This window comes from Akebia trifoliata, chromosome 14 (genome assembly GCF_017979445.1).
Source record: "Akebia trifoliata isolate Shusen 1 chromosome 14, ASM1797944v1, whole genome shotgun sequence".
Taxonomy (NCBI): domain Eukaryota; kingdom Viridiplantae; phylum Streptophyta; class Magnoliopsida; order Ranunculales; family Lardizabalaceae; genus Akebia; species Akebia trifoliata.
Genome location: NC_141388.1, coordinates 9,719,010 through 9,740,224, shown reverse-complemented (window position 1 = coordinate 9,740,224; position 21,215 = coordinate 9,719,010). Strand labels below are relative to the sequence as shown.

Here is a 21,215-nt window from a genome sequence, read left to right as displayed (position 1 = left end):
TGGATCATCGGTGTTTTAAACATTGACAAAAACCAATTCAATGTCATTAACTAGAGAATGCGTGCATCTCACGTGCCCCAACATCTTAGTTATGGCAAAAACCAAGTTAGTTATGGAAAAAACCAAGTCATGAAAGAAACTTATGAGACTGACAACTTTTATAATGGCTGTAATTATTTGGTTCATTAATTATAAGGTTTGAGGGGATTAACATGGACAAATAAAATTTATGATTTACAACCAAATTTCCAAATTGGTTAGAATTGTAATTAGATTTCAAAACTAAGTAATAATACAATAAATGAACTTAGTTTCCATTTATACTATAATAATTAATTTTCCATTTGTAGAAAGTAAGAAAAGATACGTTGACCCGGCCCTGGATTTGTTCCTTTGAGGACTTATGATTAATTTTATCCATATTTCATAATAAATGGATTCACAAAATCTTTTAATGAGATGCACATGAGTAAATTAATGTTAGGTATATAAATATCAAATTAGAGAAACAGAAATTTCACAATTTACACAACTCTGAACAGTTGGAGTGTCCCCAACAATGGCAAATATGTTTTGTTGGTCTCGGTTGCTCAGCTCTCTGATCACTCTCCTCCTCCTCAACCAATATGTTGTCAGCACTGACATTCAGAGAAAGGCAAAGAAATTTCTTCGAACTTTTTTTTTTTTTTTTTCTTCTTTGGCATAATTTAACTTTTATTACATTGTCATTCTATAATAAATCATATATATATATATCTGTGTAGACAGTGGATCAGACCTGTATCTAGGTTTTGCCCAGTCGATAGACCATGGTCTTGTCTAAGGACTAGTCCCGGGGCACGTGTAACGTCTACACATCATATGCATCAGGTAAGTGAGGGTGTGCTGTTGCAGGTGGCCCTGAGGAATTAATGCTCGTACTGGGTATGAAACTCACAACCACCACATGGCACGGATATTATTTATATGCAATATTGAAATGTCTAGCACGACGTTCATTTTAAGCATTTGGATGACATAATTTGTATATATTGTAAGTCTTGTAAAGAATAATGCTAAGCCTGAGTCAAGCATAGGAATTAATCATTTTTTGGTTTCCTCTATAGTGAAACATAATTCAAACTCACATCAGGAGTCATCTATCTTTTATTTCAGGAAAAGATCAGTTTGTATTAATATAAGATTGGGAATTGTTGATCTCATCTGATGGTATGATCCAAATAGGCGATTGAAGAGGAGAAAAACGTGGTCCTTCTTGGGACCTCCAATTAGCATTAAATCTTGATCAAGAAGTTTTTTTATTTTTATTTTCCATTTCTTTTGAAGTAAAATCTAGATTATTGGATTAGATTCTAGTTGTGTTTAGGATAATTTCTATTTTAGATTTTCTTATTTAAATCCTGATTTTGGATTCCCAATGTTTTGGAATCCAATTTTGTTTTGGAGGGGGTATATTGTGAAATTATATAATTGTTTGTTAATTTATCTATCACTTTGCTTGCTTAACCCTTCGTCGTATTTATGATAGAATTGGATGTAGAAGTAGAAATCATTCAATTGATCTCAATTTTATAGAATAAGAATTTGACGAAGAGTATAGATTTTCTTATGTATTTCATTTTTTGGTATCATATATATGGTTGTGTAGGTTTATATTGTCTTCATGGATGAACAACCAAAGGGAGGATTCTCAAAAGAATCTGTCCATTTGAATGTCCTAGAACAAGTGCTTGAGGGCAGGTATATATGTTCTTTGGTCTTCATTTTCATTGTTCCTCTTCTTTTCCCTTTTTTTTTTTTTCTTTTGTATAGGACCTTAAGATTTTCTTTTGATATTTCAAATTAACGTGGTTTTAAAGCTTGATATTTCATCTTGCCTCATCAATACCGAGTTTACTTGTAAGAGTTGTCACATCTTGGATGAGATAAATCATTTAACTCAATTTATAATTATTTATTAATTAATACATGCAAATAATTATAATATTTTTTTATAAATTAAGATGGATTATTAGAAGATGAGTAGTCCTAAGATCATATTTTATTTAGATCATAAAATTTTGAATTATAATATTATTTTTAATAATTTTAATAAAAAAATACAAAAGAGTGGTGATTATCTGACTTTGGCACGTGGCATACTCAATTGACTTATCTGATGTGACAGGTTTGGAAATCATAGATATGCTCCTCTTGGGATACAAAATGGTACTTTTTATGAGGACCTGTATTTTGTATCTCGAGGAGAGCACATCTACGATTCCCAAGCCTGTCACGTCAGGTAAGTCCATTGAGTTGCCTCATGCCCAAGTCAGATTATCAGCACTTAATACAAAAATCCAATTGCACTTCGTTGAGTTTTACTAACTGATATTTTTAAAATATTAGCCGAATCATCTTACTTATCAAATGAGACAATATGCAGGTCGCTTCACATTAAATATCTCACTCATTCTTAAGTGAGACTGAGATGATTGACTGTCTTGGACGAGATTTGAAGCCATGGATTCAAATCAAGCCTTTATGGTTCATACATCACCAAAACTCTATTCTATGGTTTCATTTGTTAATGGCATTACAAATAATAGGGTATCTTGGCTATCAATCTTGATGATTAGAAAACAGTCCGGCCAGCCTTAGTTGCTAAGGATTTCACCCTTGCTAAGGGTCCTGGGCCTCACCTTGTGGCATCCAAAAACATGATCCGATGTTTAAGGGAACAGGAAAAAATTCTGGGAATTTTGATTTTAAAATTATTTTTTTTTGTGGCCATCCATTGTCAAAACCTTGGATCAAGCTAAATTTTTTTTTTTTTTTTTGGATGTGAATTTTCGATGAACTTTAGAGGGCTGTGTTGTTGGATTGTTGATGTGGTAATCCATTTGAGCAAAGCGGCCCTTAGTAAGGCTTAAAATCTTACTATCTAAGCAAGGAAAGTGTTTCACTTAGATAGATTGACATATCTCCCTAAATAGTAAATACATCAAGTTTAGACTTTTTTCTCTTAAATCTTAGGTCCTGTTTCTAAATGTCAAAATTATCGAGGCCAAGTCCAAACCTAGACCAGTTCAAGATAAGCTATTAATTTGTTTGATATCAATATTGGACTAGTTCCTTGCTTTTGTTGTTTGATCGAACATGTTTCACAAAAGCAAGGTTAACTAGTTTTAGGGGAAAATATTGGATGAAGCTTTCAATCAAATTTTTAGAAGAAGAAAGGGGACGGCATATCGGGCTATCAACTCAATTACACATATTTTTTCTTTGGCGGGCTGTACGTACTATCCACCTGCATGTGTACAGCAGTTAAATATATCACTTTATGTGGAGAGGCATAGAGAGACTCAAAGGTGTGACCTGGGGAGCAAACCCGGTCATCCTTACCATCTCAGCTAATAACTACTGGTGGGTTACCAACTCAGATATATAAAAATTAGTTTGGAAAAATGTGAGCTTAACTAACAAAAACAATATTAGATAACATTCATAAATTCCAAAATAATACTAGAACGCAGTTATAATGGCCATTATTTAGCGTACAATAACAATATTTAAATGTCAAACCTTGCTTTGAATGTCTGAAATGCTGACACTGGTCCACTTTTATGCTGAATGGTTTAAGTAGCTCGACAAAGGAATCCTTAATCTACAGCTATAGTAAGAGCTTCAATGGATTTGCAGCAAGTCTCACTGATCAAGAGCTAAAAAAGCTAACTGGTAATACTCATGGAACATGTATTATCTTTCTTTCTTTCTAAATCTTTAAATAGTTGCGACAAATATAACAAAACTATCAACTTGTAGGCATGAAAGGTGTGGTCTCAGTTTTTCCTAGTAGAACACTCCAACTTCACACAACAAGATCATGGGATTTCTTGAATTTTCCAACTACTGCGAAGAGACTTCCTAAAGTTGAGAGTGATATTGTTGTCGGCTTCCTTGACACCGGAATATGGCCGGAATCAGAAAGCTTCAATGATGAAGGAATAGGTCCTCCCCCAAGTAAATGGAAGGGTGTTTGCAAAAGCATCAAGTGTAACAAGTAAGAGTTTTCTTCAATCAAATTTTCGCACATGAACTATAGAGAAACTTGATTTAAGAGTAATGCAAGTCTATGTTATTTGAGACACGTCGAGAGTATGTCACAGTCTACATTCATTTTGAAGTGTCTGTATAACTTTCATTTTGATTTGATTTTGTTTGCCATGGAAATTACAGCAAGATTATAGGTGCACGATTTTATAAAGCTGACAAATTCTTTGAGGAAGGGGAAGAAAAGACTCCCCGTGACACAAAAGGGCATGGCACACATACTGCATCAACAGTGGCTGGACGTGAAGTGAGAAACATAAGCCTCTATGGCCTTGCTGAAGGAACTGCAAGAGGAGCTGTTCCATCTGCGAGGATCGCTGTTTACAAAGTTTGTTGGAGTAAAGGGTGTACTGCTCATGACATCCTTGCAGCTTTTGATGATGCTATTGATGATGGTGTAGACATCTTATCTCTTTCACTTGGTGGTGCGCCTAGATATTATTATTCAGATCCTATTGCAATAGGATCATTTCATGCCATGAAAAAGGGTATCCTTACATCTGCTTCTGCGGGAAATAATGGTCCGTTTTTGCAAACTGTTACAAATAGTGCACCGTGGATGCTAACTGTTGCAGCAAATAGTTTGGATCGCCGAATAATTAGCAAGGTCACATTAGGCAATGGGAAGACATTTGTGGTGAGAGTACACTTCATATTTCATTTCCAGACTTATGTTCAGCTTGTTTAAATGTTTATCGATTTCATCACCTTAAGTTCTAATCTTTGCTTACTGAGTATAGGGACGTGCAATCAACACTTTCCCTACAAACAAAACATTCTTTCCTATTGTGTATGGGGAGAATGAGACTACAAGGTACTAAAAAAATTAGGCAAAAAGTCCAATTTGTACTTAAAGTTTTTGTTTTCTTAAATGGGTTTCGTTCTTCTTGTTTCTATTAATCCAGGTTCTGCTCTGGTACTGAAGGGAGTTCAAAACTATCGAAAGGGAAGATTGTCCTCTGCAATGATCTTAGTGATGGGGGTGGGCCTTTAGTATCCGGGGCTCAAGGAACAGTGATGGCAACTGATATAGCAAACGATTACGCATTATCTTTTCCACTACCAGCTACAGTTGTTAGAAGTGCTGATGGCGAAAAGATCAAGTCTTACATGAATAGCACCAGGTGAAAGTTTTAGAAAAATGGGTTTGAGTCTTAGTAGGTTATATGGTACATTTCACTATCAAGAATGCACCATTCCTTGATCAACTCATTTCGCATTGGAGCTATAGGGCTTCTGGTTGAAGGCAATGTTAAATAAAATGTGCACTTACTAGGTACTAATGTACCTAAAGACGTTAACAATGTCATCATCATCATCATCTGGACCTTATCCCAATTACTAGAATGGGATAAGTCTTCAAAAAAGAGAAATGGGAGCTTATCTTCGACCTACTTTTTGTGCAGAAAGCCTACGGCCAATATAAAAAAGAGTGAAGCTGTTCATGATCCTAATGCTCCTTCTATTGTTTCATTCTCGGCAAGAGGACCCAACATAGTTTTGCCTGGCATTCTAAAGGTATTTTTCATGTTAATATTTTATATGTTAATAACAATAAGGTTTATTATATATATTTGATTTTTGTTTGTGCAATGCAGCCTGACATAAGTGCTCCTGGTGTTGACATCCTAGCCGGGTGGTCTCCGAAAGGAACGGTTTCACTGTTTCCTGATGACAAACGGTCTGTAAACTATAACATCTTATCTGGAACATCCATGTCATGTCCTCATGCAACCGGTGCTGCTGCCTATGTCAAGACATTTCACCCTGAATGGTCCCCTGCAGCCATTAAATCTGCTCTTATGACCACAGGTGATCTCACCCAACATGGGTTCCCTGCTAAATGTGTCACAATCTTACATTTCTAAATATTGAGTAGTAGTAAGTCTTGTTTCATGTCTTCTTTTAATAGCTTCTCCCATGAAAGTCGTCAATAAAAGAGGAGGAGAATTTGCTTATGGTGCTGGCCAAATTGATCCCGTAAAGGCTGTACATCCTGGACTAGTGTATGATACCCAAGAAAGTGACTACATTCAGATGTTGTGTGACATTGGTTACACAGCAGAGATGATTAGAACCATAACCCAACAGGACATAACTTGCAGCAAGAGCAACAGAACTGAGGTGTTTCTCAATTATCCTTCCATGACTGCTTATATAACCTCAGGAAAACACTTCAATATATATTTCCCGAGGACAGTCACGAATGTTGGTATAGCGAATTCTACTTATAAGGCAACAATCAGCTCACAAACACTACTGAATATCACTGTTACTCCTAACGTTCTCTCTTTCAAGTCATTGACAGAGAAGCAGAATTTCGTTGTGAATATTACAGGAGGACCAATATTTCCAGCAATTCCAGTCAACTCTGCTTGGCTCTCATGGTCAGATGGTGTACACAGCGTAAGAAGTCCAATCATTGTGTTTGGGTAGAAGAATTATTGGGCAGAACCCGCTTAAGAGATCAGAATGCTCTTAAAATAATTTAGATTTTTAATAAAAGCATGTCTATGTGTAACTCATGTTGTCCTGTATATTACTATATGAGCAATGAATTAATTCATGAGTTTGCATGACATCATATTCATCCTCTTCATAGACTTATTGTATTGTTAAATGGCCCAAAGTACATGCCGAGGGCGACGAATAAGAACTATTATATTTGTGCAAAGTATTTGTGCTTAGTAAATCAGGAGTGTCTCCACCGGTCCAGCTTTGGGTTAAGTATATTCTTGATTTTAAAACTTTTTCTCTAGTGGCAATATCTTCTTTGTATAGACTATAAATTTCTGATAAACTAATTTTAGCATTTCAATGAGGGAGGATTTCAATTTGATCACGAATCTGATTTTCAATTTGTTAGAAGATTAGGGTTAAGGAGGGAAGGAGGAGCATAGAGAGGAGAATGAGTAGGTCACTCCCAATAGGGTTTAGCCTCTCTTTTATATTAAAAACATGTGGTAATTTGTGTGGGCTTAAGTATTGGGTTCACACGACCTTACATTAATGAGAAATAAGACATGGGTCGTGTGAGATTAAGTATTGGGCCTACACGACATTAAATAAGAACTCTAACACTCCCCTTCTAGTCAGAGCATACAAATTTGACATGCCTAGCTTGGTACAAAAATTAAGAAAGGAACTCCTAGAGAATGATTTTGTGAGAACATCTTCCCACTGATTTTCTACTTGATATAGGAAGTAGATATCTTCTTAGCCATCATCATATCACGAATAAAGTGGAAATCAACCTTAATGTACTTGGTTATCTCGTGTAATATTAGATTACTAGTTATATAACTAGCAGCCTAATTATCGTAATACATAGGCATAGAAGTAGGGACTTCAATCTCCATCTCCTTTAGAAGATTCTGAACCCAAAGAATCTCACATGCAGTATGTGCCATCACCCAGTATTTTGCTTCAACATTAGAACGAGCTACAACTTACTGTCTTTTATTATGCTAAATAAAAAAATTACCTCCCATGAAGGTACAATATTTAGAAGTAGATCTACGATTAATCTGGCTTCCTGCCCAATCAACATCTGAGAAGCCAGTAATGGATATAAAGGGTGAAAGTTTATATAATAATTCTTTTCCTGATGACCCCTTCATATACCTTAGTATCCTAAGCATAACATCCCAATGAGTTTATTGCGGAGCATACATAAATTGGCTAACTACTCTTACAACAAATGTAATATCTAGGTGAGTTATAGTCAGGTAGATTAGTTTGTCAACTAACCTATGGTAACGTCCTTCATCAGAATAAGTCTCCCCATGTTCATCATCAAGCTTAGTAGTGAGATTCATAGGAGTATCAACTAGCTTAGAACACTAAGTACCAGTCTCAGATAATAAATCTAGAACATACTTCCTTCAAGACAAATTAATACCTTATTTGGAACGAGCTACTTCAATACCTAAGAAGTAGTGAAGAAGACCCAAGTCTTTAATGTGAAATTGTTTGGCTAGATAAGTCTTCAAATCTGAGATACCATTAGAATCACTTCCAATGATGATGATACAGTCCACATAAACTATCAACATAATAATTCCACTAGAGAAGTGCCTCACAAAAAAATGAATAATCAGAAGTAGACTTAGTAAATCCATAGGAGAGAACAATTGAGCTAAATTTATCAAACCAAGTTCTAGACGATTGTTTTAACATATAGATTGTCTTCCATTGGCAACATACTAGTCGAATCTTACTAGAGGTAATACATCCAGGTGACTGCTCCATATATACCTTCTCTTGCAAGTCTCCATGTAGAAAGGCATTTTTAATATTCAACTGATATAAAGGCCAGTCATAATATACGACAACAGAAATAAGAACTCTAATAGAGTTCAGGCGAGCCACTGTAAAAAAAGTCTCACTATAATCAATCCTATAATTTTGTGTGTTATTCTTGGCTACCTCCAATCTCTCAATAGATCTATCGAGAAGATATTTGATTGTATACACCCATCTACACCTTACAACTTGCTTCTTAAGTGAAAACGAAGATAGATTCCAAGTATGATTAAGTGTTGCAATTTCCTTATCCATTACTAATTTCCACCCAAAAGAAGATAATGCTTGCATATATGAAGTAGGAATGGAAGTATCAGATAAGAAAAGTGCAAATTGACGAAATGAATGTGACATTTGATGGAAAAAATACAAAATTAGCACTTAGGTGCTTAGTACAAGATCTAATACCTTTTCGTAAAGTAATAGGAAGATTACTAGTGTAATAAGTAGATTCTAATGGATGTGAAGGAACCTTAAGTGAAGTTGATGATGGATTGTGGTTTGGTAGAGAAGATGAGGCGGTTAGAAATGAGTGCATTGATATACTTTAATAAGCATAGTGGAAGGATCACCTACATAAAGAATTAGAAGCACATGAGAGGAGAAAACTGTAGGAAACAACTCTCCTTGATGAGAAGACACAAGATTCAAATCAAATGAGGTACCGACCGAAGAAAAATAAGGTGTAGACTCAAAAAATGTTACATTAGTATTTACATAGTAGCGTTAAGTGACAAGACAATAACACATATACCCTTTTTGTATACGAGAGTAACCTAGAAAGACACACTTAATGGATCTTGAGGAAAGTTTATCTAACTTAGGCTCAAATGAGTGAACAAAACAAGCACAACCAAATATTCTAGGAGTAATAACAAAAGGATGAACTTGAGGATAAACTACAGATAGAGGTGATTGATCATTTAAAATTGATGATGGCATACGATTAATAAGATGACAAGTTGTAAGGACATCATCACCCCAACAAGACTTAGGTACATGCATTTGAAACATAATGGTGTGAGCAACGTCAAATAAATGATGATGTTTTCATTCAACAACACTATTTTATTGAGAAGTATTAACACAATTAGTTTGATGAATAATTCCATTATCTGAATAAAAAGATTGAATGCATTCTAAGGCATTATCAGAATAGATAATTTTCACAACTTTACCGAATTTGACTAAAATTTCTTTATAAAAAGTAAGTAAAACACAATGTAATTTAGTGCGATCTTCCAATAAGTACAATCATGTCATACAAGAATAATTATTCACAAATGGCACAAAATAATGAAAATCAAATAATTTTTTTTATTTTTGACGGACCCTAAATATTAATATGAATTACATAAAAAAGACTTGATTGACAACTTTTAGTACGACTAGGAAAGAACTACGGTGATGCTTGATCAGGGTCTAGAAAGTAGTTTCTAGAACCCTAATTACATAGACTTTACGGATAAATTATATACTACATCCTCTAATTAAATATAATTCATTGTTAGTCCATATTTATTATTGATTTTCATTAAAATATGTATTTCAAACCTAATTGTGATTATTTATATGTAACATGAGAAATTCACAAATTTTCAAGGTGAATAAGAAAAATCCAAAGATACTAATATGATCTAGGATTTGAAACAAGACAAAAGACCAAAACTCAGGCCCATTGGGCCCAAATAGACCACGATGCCTTGGTCAACTTGAGCGGTGCTGTGGTGTTGGAGAGTCAAACCTCGAGATTTGTGTAGTAGTTTGGTGGCTAAAAATACTTCGTATTGAAGTAGGGTTTTGAAGTTGTTTTGTTTACGAAATGTTTCCAAACCCTAGGAACTCTAAAAACCATAATTTGGTCTCTATAAATAGGAGATTAGATCAGAGTTTAAAGGATATCTGTAAAATAAGAAGATTTGTAAATGTATATCTAGATTTTAGAATAATAGTAGTGTTATTTCCTATTTTTTTTAGTTTTTATTTTATAAGGAGTTGTAATCAAATAACCTTTGGCAGTTTTAGAACTCAAGGAGCAATAAAGAAGATTCACTTTTCTCTCATCTCTAATCTCTCCTTTTCATGTCATCTTTATTTACTTTATTATTCTTGCAATGATTATTAGTTAAACTCTCCGTTAGATTGATAGAGGAAGTCGGAACAAGTTTTTATCAATCTTTTTACTGTTTTCATGTTAGTGCCTGATTGTTTTATTGTGTTAGTTTTAAGTAAATATTATTAGATTTAATATTGATTATTTCTTAGTTTTGATAGTTTATTCTTTGATAAGTTCAAGATAAACCATGCTTCATAGAGAACACTTAATACTTATCCCATAATCTTGCATTAATACGTTAATCACATATTTTGAATTTCTTTTCTAATATAATTGTTGAATTTTTCGATTCTCAAACATTAACTTTGTTTAGTAGATAGAGATAAATAGATGATCGTAAAAGCATTAATAGAACTTGTGATGGTGGATCAGACTGATCTAAACGTTTTCATATTATTTTAAACTCTTGAATTTTATATTTTCTTTAAATAGTTTATTCTCGCAAATCGTTTTTAAATTAATTATGTAAACTTGAGTTGAATTTGAAGTAAAAAAAGAATAATGGTTTAATGTTGTCTCTGTAGATCGATCCTTACTTGTTAAGGTAACTTTGTTCTTTATTTTTCATTGAAAATCTACATTGAACAAATTGGTGCCGCTGCTGGGGACAACGGTATAATCCAATAACTTTTATCTAAAAATTCGATTCGATATTCGATCGATCAAAGTTTTTTATTTAAGAAAAATCCGAAAAAAATTTCGTTAAATTCTTAAAGTCAGTATGAACAAAATCCTAAAATTTAAGCGAATTTCATTAGAATTTTACCGCGGTGCTTTAGTCAACTTGGGCATCGTAGTCAAACCTCAAGATTCGTACTTCAAATTTTCATAGAATATTTCTTCAGACTTTTAGAACCTAATGAACATATAAGTTTTCTGGAATTCTAACTTTGATTTCTCTTCCATTTTTAGTCGAAGGATTCGACGAGGAGCAACGTGGTTGGAAACTTTTATTCCACCACCTATGTCCGATTTTTTGATGAAGAAATAAAGACTTTCTTTCTTTTAGTTTCTACTTAGAGTGGAATTGTAGTAGGATTTTCTTTTATAAGTTTTAATTTCTTTTTATAATTTAATTTTAACTAATGCAAGAAGACTTGGGACTATAATATAATTAAGGGAGGACGATAGTGGGATGTAACTGTCTCAACTTCTCGGGTTAGTACATCGAGTTTGGTGTCGGTGGCTCGAGTCAACTCAACTAGATCATCCCTTGTCTAGAACATGAGGTAAGACTCGAAACCCCCACGTAACTCTTGTAAGTGGGTTTTCGTATTGACTTTGAGTGAGTTAATTGTATACTTCCGATTGCACATTAGTAAAAAAGTGCACCCTTACGATGATGGTATAAATAATATAAGAATCATATTTCATCACCGAATTTTTGTCCTATTATAAAATTAATTAAAATCTAATTAGACTCGACCATAGGTCTCATCGAGCTTAATAGGCAAAACTAGTCTGAGTTGTACCAATTGTACTTCTTAATCAAAGTCAGTGCTTAAACGAGATCCTGCCCCGTTGTACCTTATTATACTAAGGGGATATATTACGTCTATTCTAGATGAAGAGGTGATTTAAGAGTGCCCTTGCTCAATATTGTGCACCACCTCTCATCTGGGGATTAAATTGGTTGATTTCAATTTTAGAAAACTGGGTTAGAGGCTCAAGTTATCATTTTGAAATAGTTTGGAGCTGTCTAGTTTAATAGGAACCCATAAAGCACTGTGTGAATTTTTTCTTGTTTTCTATGCGAGTCCGTAATGTATTTGCTAAGCAAAAATAAATACAGAACCTTAAACAGATTTGAATCATCATGGAGTTTAGGAGAGAATCATGGATCCTGTGCGTCCTATGTGATAATTATGGACATTCTCTCGAGCATTGTCCGAGTATGCCCATGTTTCATGCTATAGAGGCTAATATGCATAATTCTTACGATTCTTTTTTGATGTTAACACCTAGTTCATTCAATCAACCATGCTATGTAGATAATTGGTTTTCCCTGGATACCATATCTAGGCAGAACGAGTTCACTCAAGGTAGTCACTTTGGTAACTATGAAAATTTTTATATGCACGACACCTCAATGGTGAATCCAACCATAATTCCTTAATAATCCTTTGATTATCAATATTTCTTTGAATATAGAGCTGTAGAGCCACAATTAACATTCAACCACTCATTTTTATCCTCTCATCCAACTTCGGCATTAGAGTCCTTGATGATTGAGTTGTTAAATCAACAACAACAGTTCATCCAACAACAACAATTCCATCAATAACAACAGCTCATCTAACAACAATAGTTCCAAGACATTGGTCAAGCCTTAGTCAAAATGGAGATTTAGTTGAGTCACCTTGCACTACCTTTAGAAGAAGGGCAAATTGATCAATTCGAAATTGAGGATATCTAAATCATGGAAAATCTATCATTTTTTCAAAATAACCTTAACGATTAGTTCCATTCTTTTGAGAATTTCGATGGTTGTCTATCAATAACTGATAACCCCTTTTCTATTGAAGTTCAAACAAACATCAAGGAGGTTATAATTTCAATCAAAATAATGATAGAAGTCCAACTAGGGTAGCTTACTGTGCCTTTAGAAGAAAAAAAAAATGATCAGTTTTCAAATGAGATAATAGAGTCAAGTTATGTTTCAAACTCCCAAAGAGTGAGATGATTGTACAAATTTAGTTAAGGAAATTGATCTACCAGAGGAGACTGTTATTTATGAGGAATCAAGAATCAATTATAATTTGTTAGTCACATTAGTTCTAACCACTACTGACCCAACTTCGTATCCCATCCGGCCTATCATTTCACAAGATTGTAAAGACCTTGCCTATCTTACAATTTCCATTCTCTTAAGGAATATGATGGTTGAAAACTATTTCGAAAATGTGATGACACTAAGAACTGAGGACAAATGATGGATGTTGATTATTTAAAAAAATCATTCTCATGTCCTAACGATGATCCACATCTGTCTGCTTAGCATTTGGGGGTAAGAAGTTAATTGCGTGTTCGTCAAATTAGATGTTAGGAAAGTTCTTAGAAATCAGAACTTTTGATAGGTTCGACTGAAGACGTTAAACTTAGTGTTACTTGGGAGGCAACCCATGTGTTTTTATTTTAATGAATAATGTAGTTAGGATTTCTTGTTTTTTTTCTTATAATTATAGGTTTCCATGTAGGACCTTAGTCTCTCTTTTCTCAAATTGAACTCACCAAAAAGGGGTACAAGGGTTGAAAATTTCAAGAATTTCCTGAAAATTTTATTTTTTGGGATTTCTAAGGGAAAAAATTTATTTTCTTGGAAAAATTTCACTTAAAAACCTTCAAACCCTAATCTCTTTCTCATTTTCTTTTTTCCCAACTCAACTCTTCACCAAACCGATCAACCAACGCTACTAGGATATGCAGACTAGCCTGCATTTTTTGATTGAGCAGTAGAGACAAATGTTGGCCTATATTGAGGAGAAGAAAGCATGTGCAAGTGCATAGGCCGCTGAGAGTTTAGATTCAAATCCGGATGAATTTAATTATTAGATTATGATGTTTTTAATTTCTTAGTTAGATTTTCTTTTCTATTCTTAGTAGAATTTCTTTTATGTAAAATGTTTCAAAAATTATCATTGTTATAACTTTAATTCTTTTCAGATTAGTTGTACCCAAAGTTTGCATCAAATCTGTTAAGGAGTGATCTAACTTTTCTCTCTTTCCTTATTACTTACATATTAAGGATAATATTTCGTTTAGGTTTGGGGATAGGTTAGCTCAGAATTGCATTGTTAATTTATTTTCAAGTTTTCAAAATAAAAATAAAAAAAATTAAAAATTGTTTGTGTAATGCAGCCTGACATAAGTGTTCATGGAGTTGATATCCTAGCTGGGTGGTCTCCTAAAGGATTGGTTTCACAGTTTTCTGTTGAAAAACGATCTGTAAATTATCTCATTGTCTCTAGAACATCAATGTCGTGTCCTCATGCAACCGGTGTTGCTGCTTTTGTCAAGACATTTCACCCTAAATGGTCCCCTACAACCATTAAATCTGCTCTTATGACGACAGGTGATCTCGCCCAAACATGGGTTCCTTGTAAAATGTGTCACAATCTTACATTTCTAAATATTGAGTAGTAGTAGTAGTAAGTCTTGTTTCATGTTTTCTTTTAATAGCTTCTCTCATGAAAGTCATCAATAAAAGAGGAGTAGAATTTGCTTATGGTGCTGGCCAAATTGATCCCGTTAAGGCTGTAAATTTGGACTAGTATATGATATGTAAGAAAGTGACTACATTCAAATGTTGTGTAACATTGGTTACACTATAGAGAGGGTTAGAACCTTAACCCAACCGAACATAACTTGTAGCAAGAGCAATGGAATTGAGGTGTTTCTCAATTATCCTTCCATGACTGCTTATATAACACAGGAAAAACCCTTAAATATATTTCCCGAGGATAATCACAAATGTTGGCATAGCAAATTCTACTTATAAGTAACAATCAGCCCACAACAACTACTGAATATCATCGTTACTCTGAACGTTCTATCTTTCAACTCATTGGATGATAAGCATAATTTTGATTTGAATATTATCGAAGGAGCAATATCTCAAAAAAAATCCAGTAATCTCTGCTTGGTTCTCATGGTCAGATGGTGTTCACAGTGTAAGAAGTCCAATTGTTGTGCATGGGTGCTTCAACTTAAATATTGGAGATTTAAGACCCCTAAGTGCAGGGTGTCTAGCGAATTAATAAAATCTCAGGAGTCTGAGGTCGATATAGGGTAAAGAACATGAAATTTCTAATAATTAGTAAGATAAAGTAACAATAGATATTAAACTCCTTACTTGAAATCATCTTCCATGTTCAAATGTGAATTCAAGTTTGTAATAAGACTCCCACGATACATCTCACGAATACAACAAGCCCAATCGATCTCCTGAACAATATTTGGTGATCATTTATAAAATTGAAAATTTTCCACAAAATCATAATAGAGAACTTGGAGGGCTACAGGTGTCCAATGAATTACTAAGATGAGAAGAGAAATATAAGAGTTTGTTTGGATAAACATTAAAAAGTAAATTTCTTACTTTTAAAAGTTAAAAAAATGTAAAAAAAAAAAAAAAATCTTTGGATTACTTGCAAGATAGATTCTTCAAAAGTAAAAGGTATTAACCTTTTTAAACGTATAAAATTAGCATCGTGATTTTTTGACTCCCCCTCTACTCTCCTGATGTGGCATGTGCATAGAAGCATAGATTTTCCTCGGGATACACAACTGCACATATTTATGGGGATGTACAGTTGTGTATCCTGAGGAAACAAATCTATGGTTCTAGGCACATGCCACGCGGATAGATTTTGTTCCTTTGAGCATTTATGATTATTTTTTTCTCCATATTTCTCAATAGGAAAATGCTGAAGTAGCATTAATATTGACATCGATTCTTACATTGCTATTAAAATTGAGTGAAAAGCATCTATGGCTATGTGTGCACCTCGACATTAGCAATGTGAGAATCAATGTCAATTTTAACGTTACTCCTACATGACTCTTGTTAATAAATGGATTCACACAGACTTCTTATGTGACACAAACTAGGTGAATTCTGATAGTCCTTAAACATGTAGTAATAAAGATTCATTAACAGTTTAAGAATGTAAGGTAAGGAGGACATATATAGGAAAAATGAATGGGGACAAGTTATTGTCTTGTGTAAGGGTAGTGAGAGGTTACATACCGGCAAGTTATTGTCAATGTTACCTGTCAAAGTAACAGTCACTCTTAAGTTAATGTCCAGATGTGCCAATCATTGTTCAAAATAATCAGTGTCAGCTGAGACTGATATAAAGCATTGATCCTGAAACATTAATTATTCTACGAATGAATCGGAATGCTTCAAAATGTTTCGGTCAAAACAGTAGTGATTTTTCCCTTGATCGAAACATGGCCTCAACATGAAATTTTAAACCTTGGTGCCAATTGCCAATTTAGATATTACCAAACCAGCATGTTGAACCTTTGGCATTGCACATATACATATACGGACTTAAAACTCAAGAATCAAACCAAATAATGAGACTCCATGGAGAAAGAAAAAACTCACCATGCATGCAGGCCAGGATCTTGCCAAGATCACTTGTAGGAGTGACCAAAACACGAACACCTTTGCCAACCATCGTTAGAACTCCCACTGTGTTCTCCGGATTAGACTGCATAACCAACATCAATAAATTTCACAATCTCAAGTCATGAAAAAAGAAAACTAAACAGATTCAACGTAATTACAGCACAAATTCCGCACATTCATAGGTTGCAAGAGATCAAAATCACATATAATAGAGATCACCTCGAAAAAAAACCCTAGAAATAAACTTTATAACAGAATTTTGGGGAAAAAAAATGTAACCTGTGTTTTTGCTCCACAGATGAGATTAACAGCGTTGGATTAAGCTTGGAATCGCGTGGGAGGATAATCTCCGTTCCTCATCCATTCGGAGTTTTCGATACAGATCATGGTCGCCTAATGAATCAAGAACAACCGATCAGACTAATAAACCCTAATCTGTAATAAACCCTAAGAAAAATAATTAAATTGAAGACTGTTGTGGGACCGAGAGCTCAAACCCTAGAACAGTTCAAGAGCGGGAAAAACAAAAAAAACAAACCTGACGAACAACGCTATGGATCTAACTTGAATAGATCGAGTCGAGAGTGAGCGCGAGTGTGTTTATCTAAGGAGAGATGAGTACAGAAGAATCTGAGAGTGAAACCTGATCGAAGAGAGAGAGAGAGAGAGAGAAATTCGTTTTTCTCTATGGGGACGAAGGAGATTTTTTTTAGAGAATGGCTATTGGCACCCCAACTTTTACTTGAAGCCATAGAAACGACAGTTAAACGACTGCTGAAAACTGTCGCAATTAACGACAGCCTTTAGCAGTCGTTTTTAGCGAATTTTGGCGTCGCGAGAAATGCAATATGACGTAGTGTTACCTCTATTGCCACCACCATCATGTCCTCCCCCCTCCTTTTTATCATTTCCTAAGTCTTTTCTTCTCAGCCCCAAGCTTCTCCCTCTCCTCTCATCTTCTTTCTCCTCCCCCTCTTCTTCTTCTTCAAATATTTTTCTCATGATTTTATCTATGTAAAATCAAACAATGAAATTTGATTTTCCAACCCTACCTATTTTCCACCTTTATTTTTCCATGGATTTCAAATTCCATGAAAAGTCACTTTTCATGCAATCAAACATACTCTTATTGTAGAATTGGATGCAGATGTAGAATTCATTCAACCAATCTAAATTTTATGGAATAAGATTTTGATGGTAAGTTAGGTTTTCTTATGTATTCCACTATTGGTGTTGAGTGATGGTGTAGGTTTACATTGTTTTCATAAATGAACAACCAAAGGGAGAATTCTCAATGGAATCTGTCCATTTGAATGTCCTAGAACAAATCCTTGAGGGCAGGTATGTCCTTTAATTTTCCTTTGTTCTTTTTTTCCTTTTGCTTATTATAGGACTTCAATTTTTTCTTTTGGTGGTCAAGCATGGTTTTAAAAGTCGATATTTCTTCTCACCTTAGGAATACCGAATTTACCTGTCTGAGTCATCACATCTTGGACAAGATAAACCGGTTTACAATTATTTATTAGTGTATATTTATATGCACATAATTATAGTACTTTTTTTTATAAATTAAGTTGGATTATTAGAAAATGCTTAGCCATAAGATCACATTTTATTTAGATAATAAAATTTTGAATTATAAATTTTTTTAATAATTCTAATAAAAATATAAAACTTCAATTGACTTGGTCTAGTTTTACTTAGTCGGCTGACATTTTGAAAATATCACCCTAGTCACTGGGGAACCAACAAATGATGTGCGGGATGATTCACATTGAATAACTAATTTGTTCTTAAGTGATACTGAGATGACTCATTGTCTCAGACGAGATTTGAAAGCATGGTTTCAAAACGACCCTTAATTTCTACATCATCCCAAATCTATTCTATTGTTTCATTTGGTTAATCTCATTACCAGTAATAGAGTATCTTCTCCAAGATTCAATTGACATATCTCCCTAAATGCAACAAGTTTAGACTTTTTCTTTTAAATCTTAAGGTCTGTTTTAAATGTCAAAATTATCGAGGTCAGGTCCAAACCTTGTCCAGTTCAAGGTTAATTAGTTCTTAATTTGTTGGTTTCAATTATATTGAACTAGTTCGTTAATTTCTTTTGTTGTTAAATCAATCATGTTCTCACAAAAGCAAGGTTAACCAGTTTTGGGGGAAAATTGGGAGGAGGCTTTCAAACAAAGTTTCAGATAATGTTATGGATGATATATCTGCAGGCTACCCACTGCAGATAAATAAAAAATTAATAAGGAAAAATATGTTTCGAAATAAAGTTTGAAATATAAAATTTAAACTTCATTAATAAACATAATGTTTGATAACAGTCATAAATTCCAAAAGAACACTAGAACCCAGCAATAATGGCCATTATTTAGAGTTCGATAATGATATTTACATGTCAAACCATGCTTTGGAACACTTAAAATGCTCACACTGATAAACTTTAATGTTGAATTGGTAGTACACCAAAGGAATCCTTAATCTACAGCTATGGTAAGAGCTTCAATGGATTTGCAGCCAATCTCACTGATCAAGAACTAAAAAAGCTATCTGGTATATACTCATGGAACACGTATTATCTTTCTTTCTAAATCTTTTATTAGTCACGATAAATATAACAATACTATGAAATACAAACTTGTAGGCATGAAAGGTGTGATCTCAGTGTTTCCTAGTAGAACACTCCAACTTCACACAACAAGATCATGGGATTTCTTGAATTTTCCAACTACTGTGAAGAGGCTTCCTAACGTTGAGAGTGACATTGTTGTCGGCATGCTTGACTCTGGAATATGGCCAGAATTAGAAAGCTTTAATGATGAAGGAATGGGTCCTCCCCCAAGTAAATGGAAGGGTGTTTGCGAAAACTTCAAGTGTAACAAGTAAGAGTTTTAATTCTTCAATAAATTTTTTGGCCTCATGTACCATAGAGCAACTTGATTTCAATTTAATGCAAGTCTATGTTACTTGGGACACGTCGAGAATATGTCATGGTCTACATTAATTTTGAAGTGTCTATAACAAAGATGTAATTTATAGCTTTGATTTGATTTTGTTCCCCGTGGAAAATTACAGTAAGATTATAGGTGCGCGATTTTAAAAAAGCCACCAAAGGAGATTTAGGGGGAAGGGAAGAAAATTCTCCCCGTGACATGGTAGGGCATATAGTTCGCACACTGCATCAACAGTGGCCGGACGTGAAGTGAGAAACATAAGCCCCTATGGCCTTGCTGAAGGTACTGTGAGAGGAGCTGTTCCATCTGCGAGGATCGCTGTATACAAAGTTTGTTGGAGTGGAGGGTGTGCTGATAAACACTGCCAACTTTGTTGGTTGACACAGTGTACTGAACATGATATGTTGGCTGCTTTTGATGATGCAATTGATGATGGCGTAAACATCTTATCTGTTTCACTTGGTGGTGCACCCAAAGATTATGATTCCGATTCTATTGCAATAGGATCATTTCATGCCATGAAAAAGGGTATCTTGACATCTGCTTCTGCAGGAAATAGTGGTCCGAATCCGCAAACTGTTACAAATGGTGTACCGTGGATTCTAACTGTTGCAGCAAACAGTTTGGATCGTCGAATAATTAGCGATGTCACATTAGGAAATGAGAAGACATTTGTGGTGAGAATACACACTTCATGTTTCATTTCCAGATTTATGTTCAGCTTGCTTAATTAAATGGTTATCCATCAGATCTCCTTAAGTTCTAATCCTCGTTTAATTATTAGGGACTTGGAGTCAACACTTTCCCCACAAACAAAACATTCTTTCCTATTGTATATGGGGAGGAGGGGACTGCAAGGTACTAGCAATATTTTTGAAAAGGTCCAGTTTGCACTTACAATATTCATTTTCTTAAATAGGTTTCTTCCTTCTTTTTTCCTCTTAACCTAGGTCCTGCCTTGGTACTGAAGGGAATTCAAAACTAGTGAAAGGGAAAATCGTCCTCAATGATGTACTTAGTGATGGGGGTGGGCCTTTACTATCCGGGGCTCAAAGAACAGTGATGGAAACTGATATACTGAATGATTACGCAAGATCTTTTCCGCTACCAGCTACTGTTGTTAGCACTGCCGATGGCGAAAAGATCAAGTCTTACATGAATAGCACTGGGTGAGAGTATTAGAAAAGCGTCATGCTGGAGTGACCTCAAGCTGGAACCTCATATCGCACTTCTTGACGTGAAAGTGGATAGGAACCATAGATGTATTTTCACTTGTATCTTGATGAAAAGCATCTATGGTTGCGATACACTTGCACATCAAGAAGTAGGATATGAGGATCCAGGCCTAGGTCACTTCAGCATTATTGATTAGAAAATTGGGTTGAGCTTTGTAGGCCATATGGTACATTTCACTATCAAGGATGCACCATTCATTGATCGACTCATTTTGCTTTGGGGCTATAGGGCTTCTCGTGTAAGGCAATGTAAAATGGAATGTGTACTCATTCAGAATTATATTGTACCCGAAGATGTTAACAAAGTCATCATCATCATCTGTGCCTTATCCTAGTTACTAGAATAGGATAAGTCTTCAGCA

The 21,215-nt window shown here is 34.6% G+C and overlaps 2 protein-coding genes, 1 long non-coding RNA gene and 1 pseudogene across 4 annotated transcripts; 3 read left to right on the top strand and 1 right to left on the bottom strand.

Moving 5' to 3' along the window:
• The first annotated feature begins 529 nt into the window (after positions 1-529).
• LOC147386119 (subtilisin-like protease SBT4.3) lies at positions 530-6,749 on the top strand. Of its 2 annotated transcripts, none has more exons than XM_086423311.1 (10): positions 530-655; positions 1,649-1,740; positions 3,623-3,717; positions 3,805-4,042; positions 4,219-4,729; positions 4,833-4,906; positions 4,998-5,216; positions 5,499-5,610; positions 5,691-5,904; positions 6,005-6,749. In XM_086423311.1, the coding sequence occupies exons 1-10, from the start codon at positions 560-562 to the stop codon at positions 6,526-6,528; spliced, it is 2,175 nt and encodes a 724-aa protein (XP_086279437.1). In that variant the 5' UTR covers positions 530-559; the 3' UTR covers positions 6,529-6,749. The 2 variants fall into 2 exon arrangements, with proteins under 2 accessions (XP_086279437.1, XP_086279438.1); XM_086423312.1 differs by having other exon boundaries at positions 3,626-3,717; positions 6,005-6,748.
• A 7,616-nt stretch (positions 6,750-14,365) lies between these two features.
• Positions 14,366-14,784, top strand: LOC147386118 (subtilisin-like protease SBT4.8 pseudogene; annotated as a pseudogene).
• A 1,348-nt stretch (positions 14,785-16,132) lies between these two features.
• On the bottom strand, positions 16,133-17,468 carry LOC147386117 (uncharacterized). The gene is made up of 4 exons (XR_015172233.1): positions 17,191-17,468; positions 16,932-17,045; positions 16,629-16,734; positions 16,133-16,285 (listed from the first exon to the last, which is right to left on the bottom strand). It is a non-coding gene; the product is annotated as an uncharacterized LOC147386117 (long non-coding RNA).
• A 478-nt stretch (positions 17,469-17,946) lies between these two features.
• Positions 17,947-20,791, top strand: LOC147386116 (subtilisin-like protease SBT4.3). The gene is made up of 6 exons (XM_086423291.1): positions 17,947-17,993; positions 19,126-19,217; positions 19,309-19,506; positions 19,853-20,295; positions 20,403-20,476; positions 20,569-20,791. Exons 1-6 carry the CDS (start codon positions 17,947-17,949, stop codon positions 20,789-20,791), a joined length of 1,077 nt encoding a protein of 358 aa, XP_086279417.1.
• The last annotated feature ends 424 nt before the right edge of the window (positions 20,792-21,215 follow it).

Coding starts and splice junctions, on each gene's coding strand:
- LOC147386116 (XM_086423291.1), top strand. CDS start 17,947: ATGGAATCTGTCCATTTGAATGTCCTAGAACAAATCCTTGAGGGCAG. Junction 17,994..19,125: donor GAACAAATCCTTGAGGGCAG/GTATGTCCTTTA, acceptor TTGAATTGGTAG/TACACCAAAGGAATCCTTAA. Junction 20,477..20,568: donor GGGGAGGAGGGGACTGCAAG/GTACTAGCAATA, acceptor CTCTTAACCTAG/GTCCTGCCTTGGTACTGAAG.
- LOC147386119 (XM_086423311.1), top strand. CDS start 560: ATGGCAAATATGTTTTGTTGGTCTCGGTTGCTCAGCTCTCTGATCACT. Junction 1,741..3,622: donor GAACAAGTGCTTGAGGGCAG/GTATATATGTTC, acceptor GAATGGTTTAAG/TAGCTCGACAAAGGAATCCT. Junction 4,043..4,218: donor AAAAGCATCAAGTGTAACAA/GTAAGAGTTTTC, acceptor TGGAAATTACAG/CAAGATTATAGGTGCACGAT.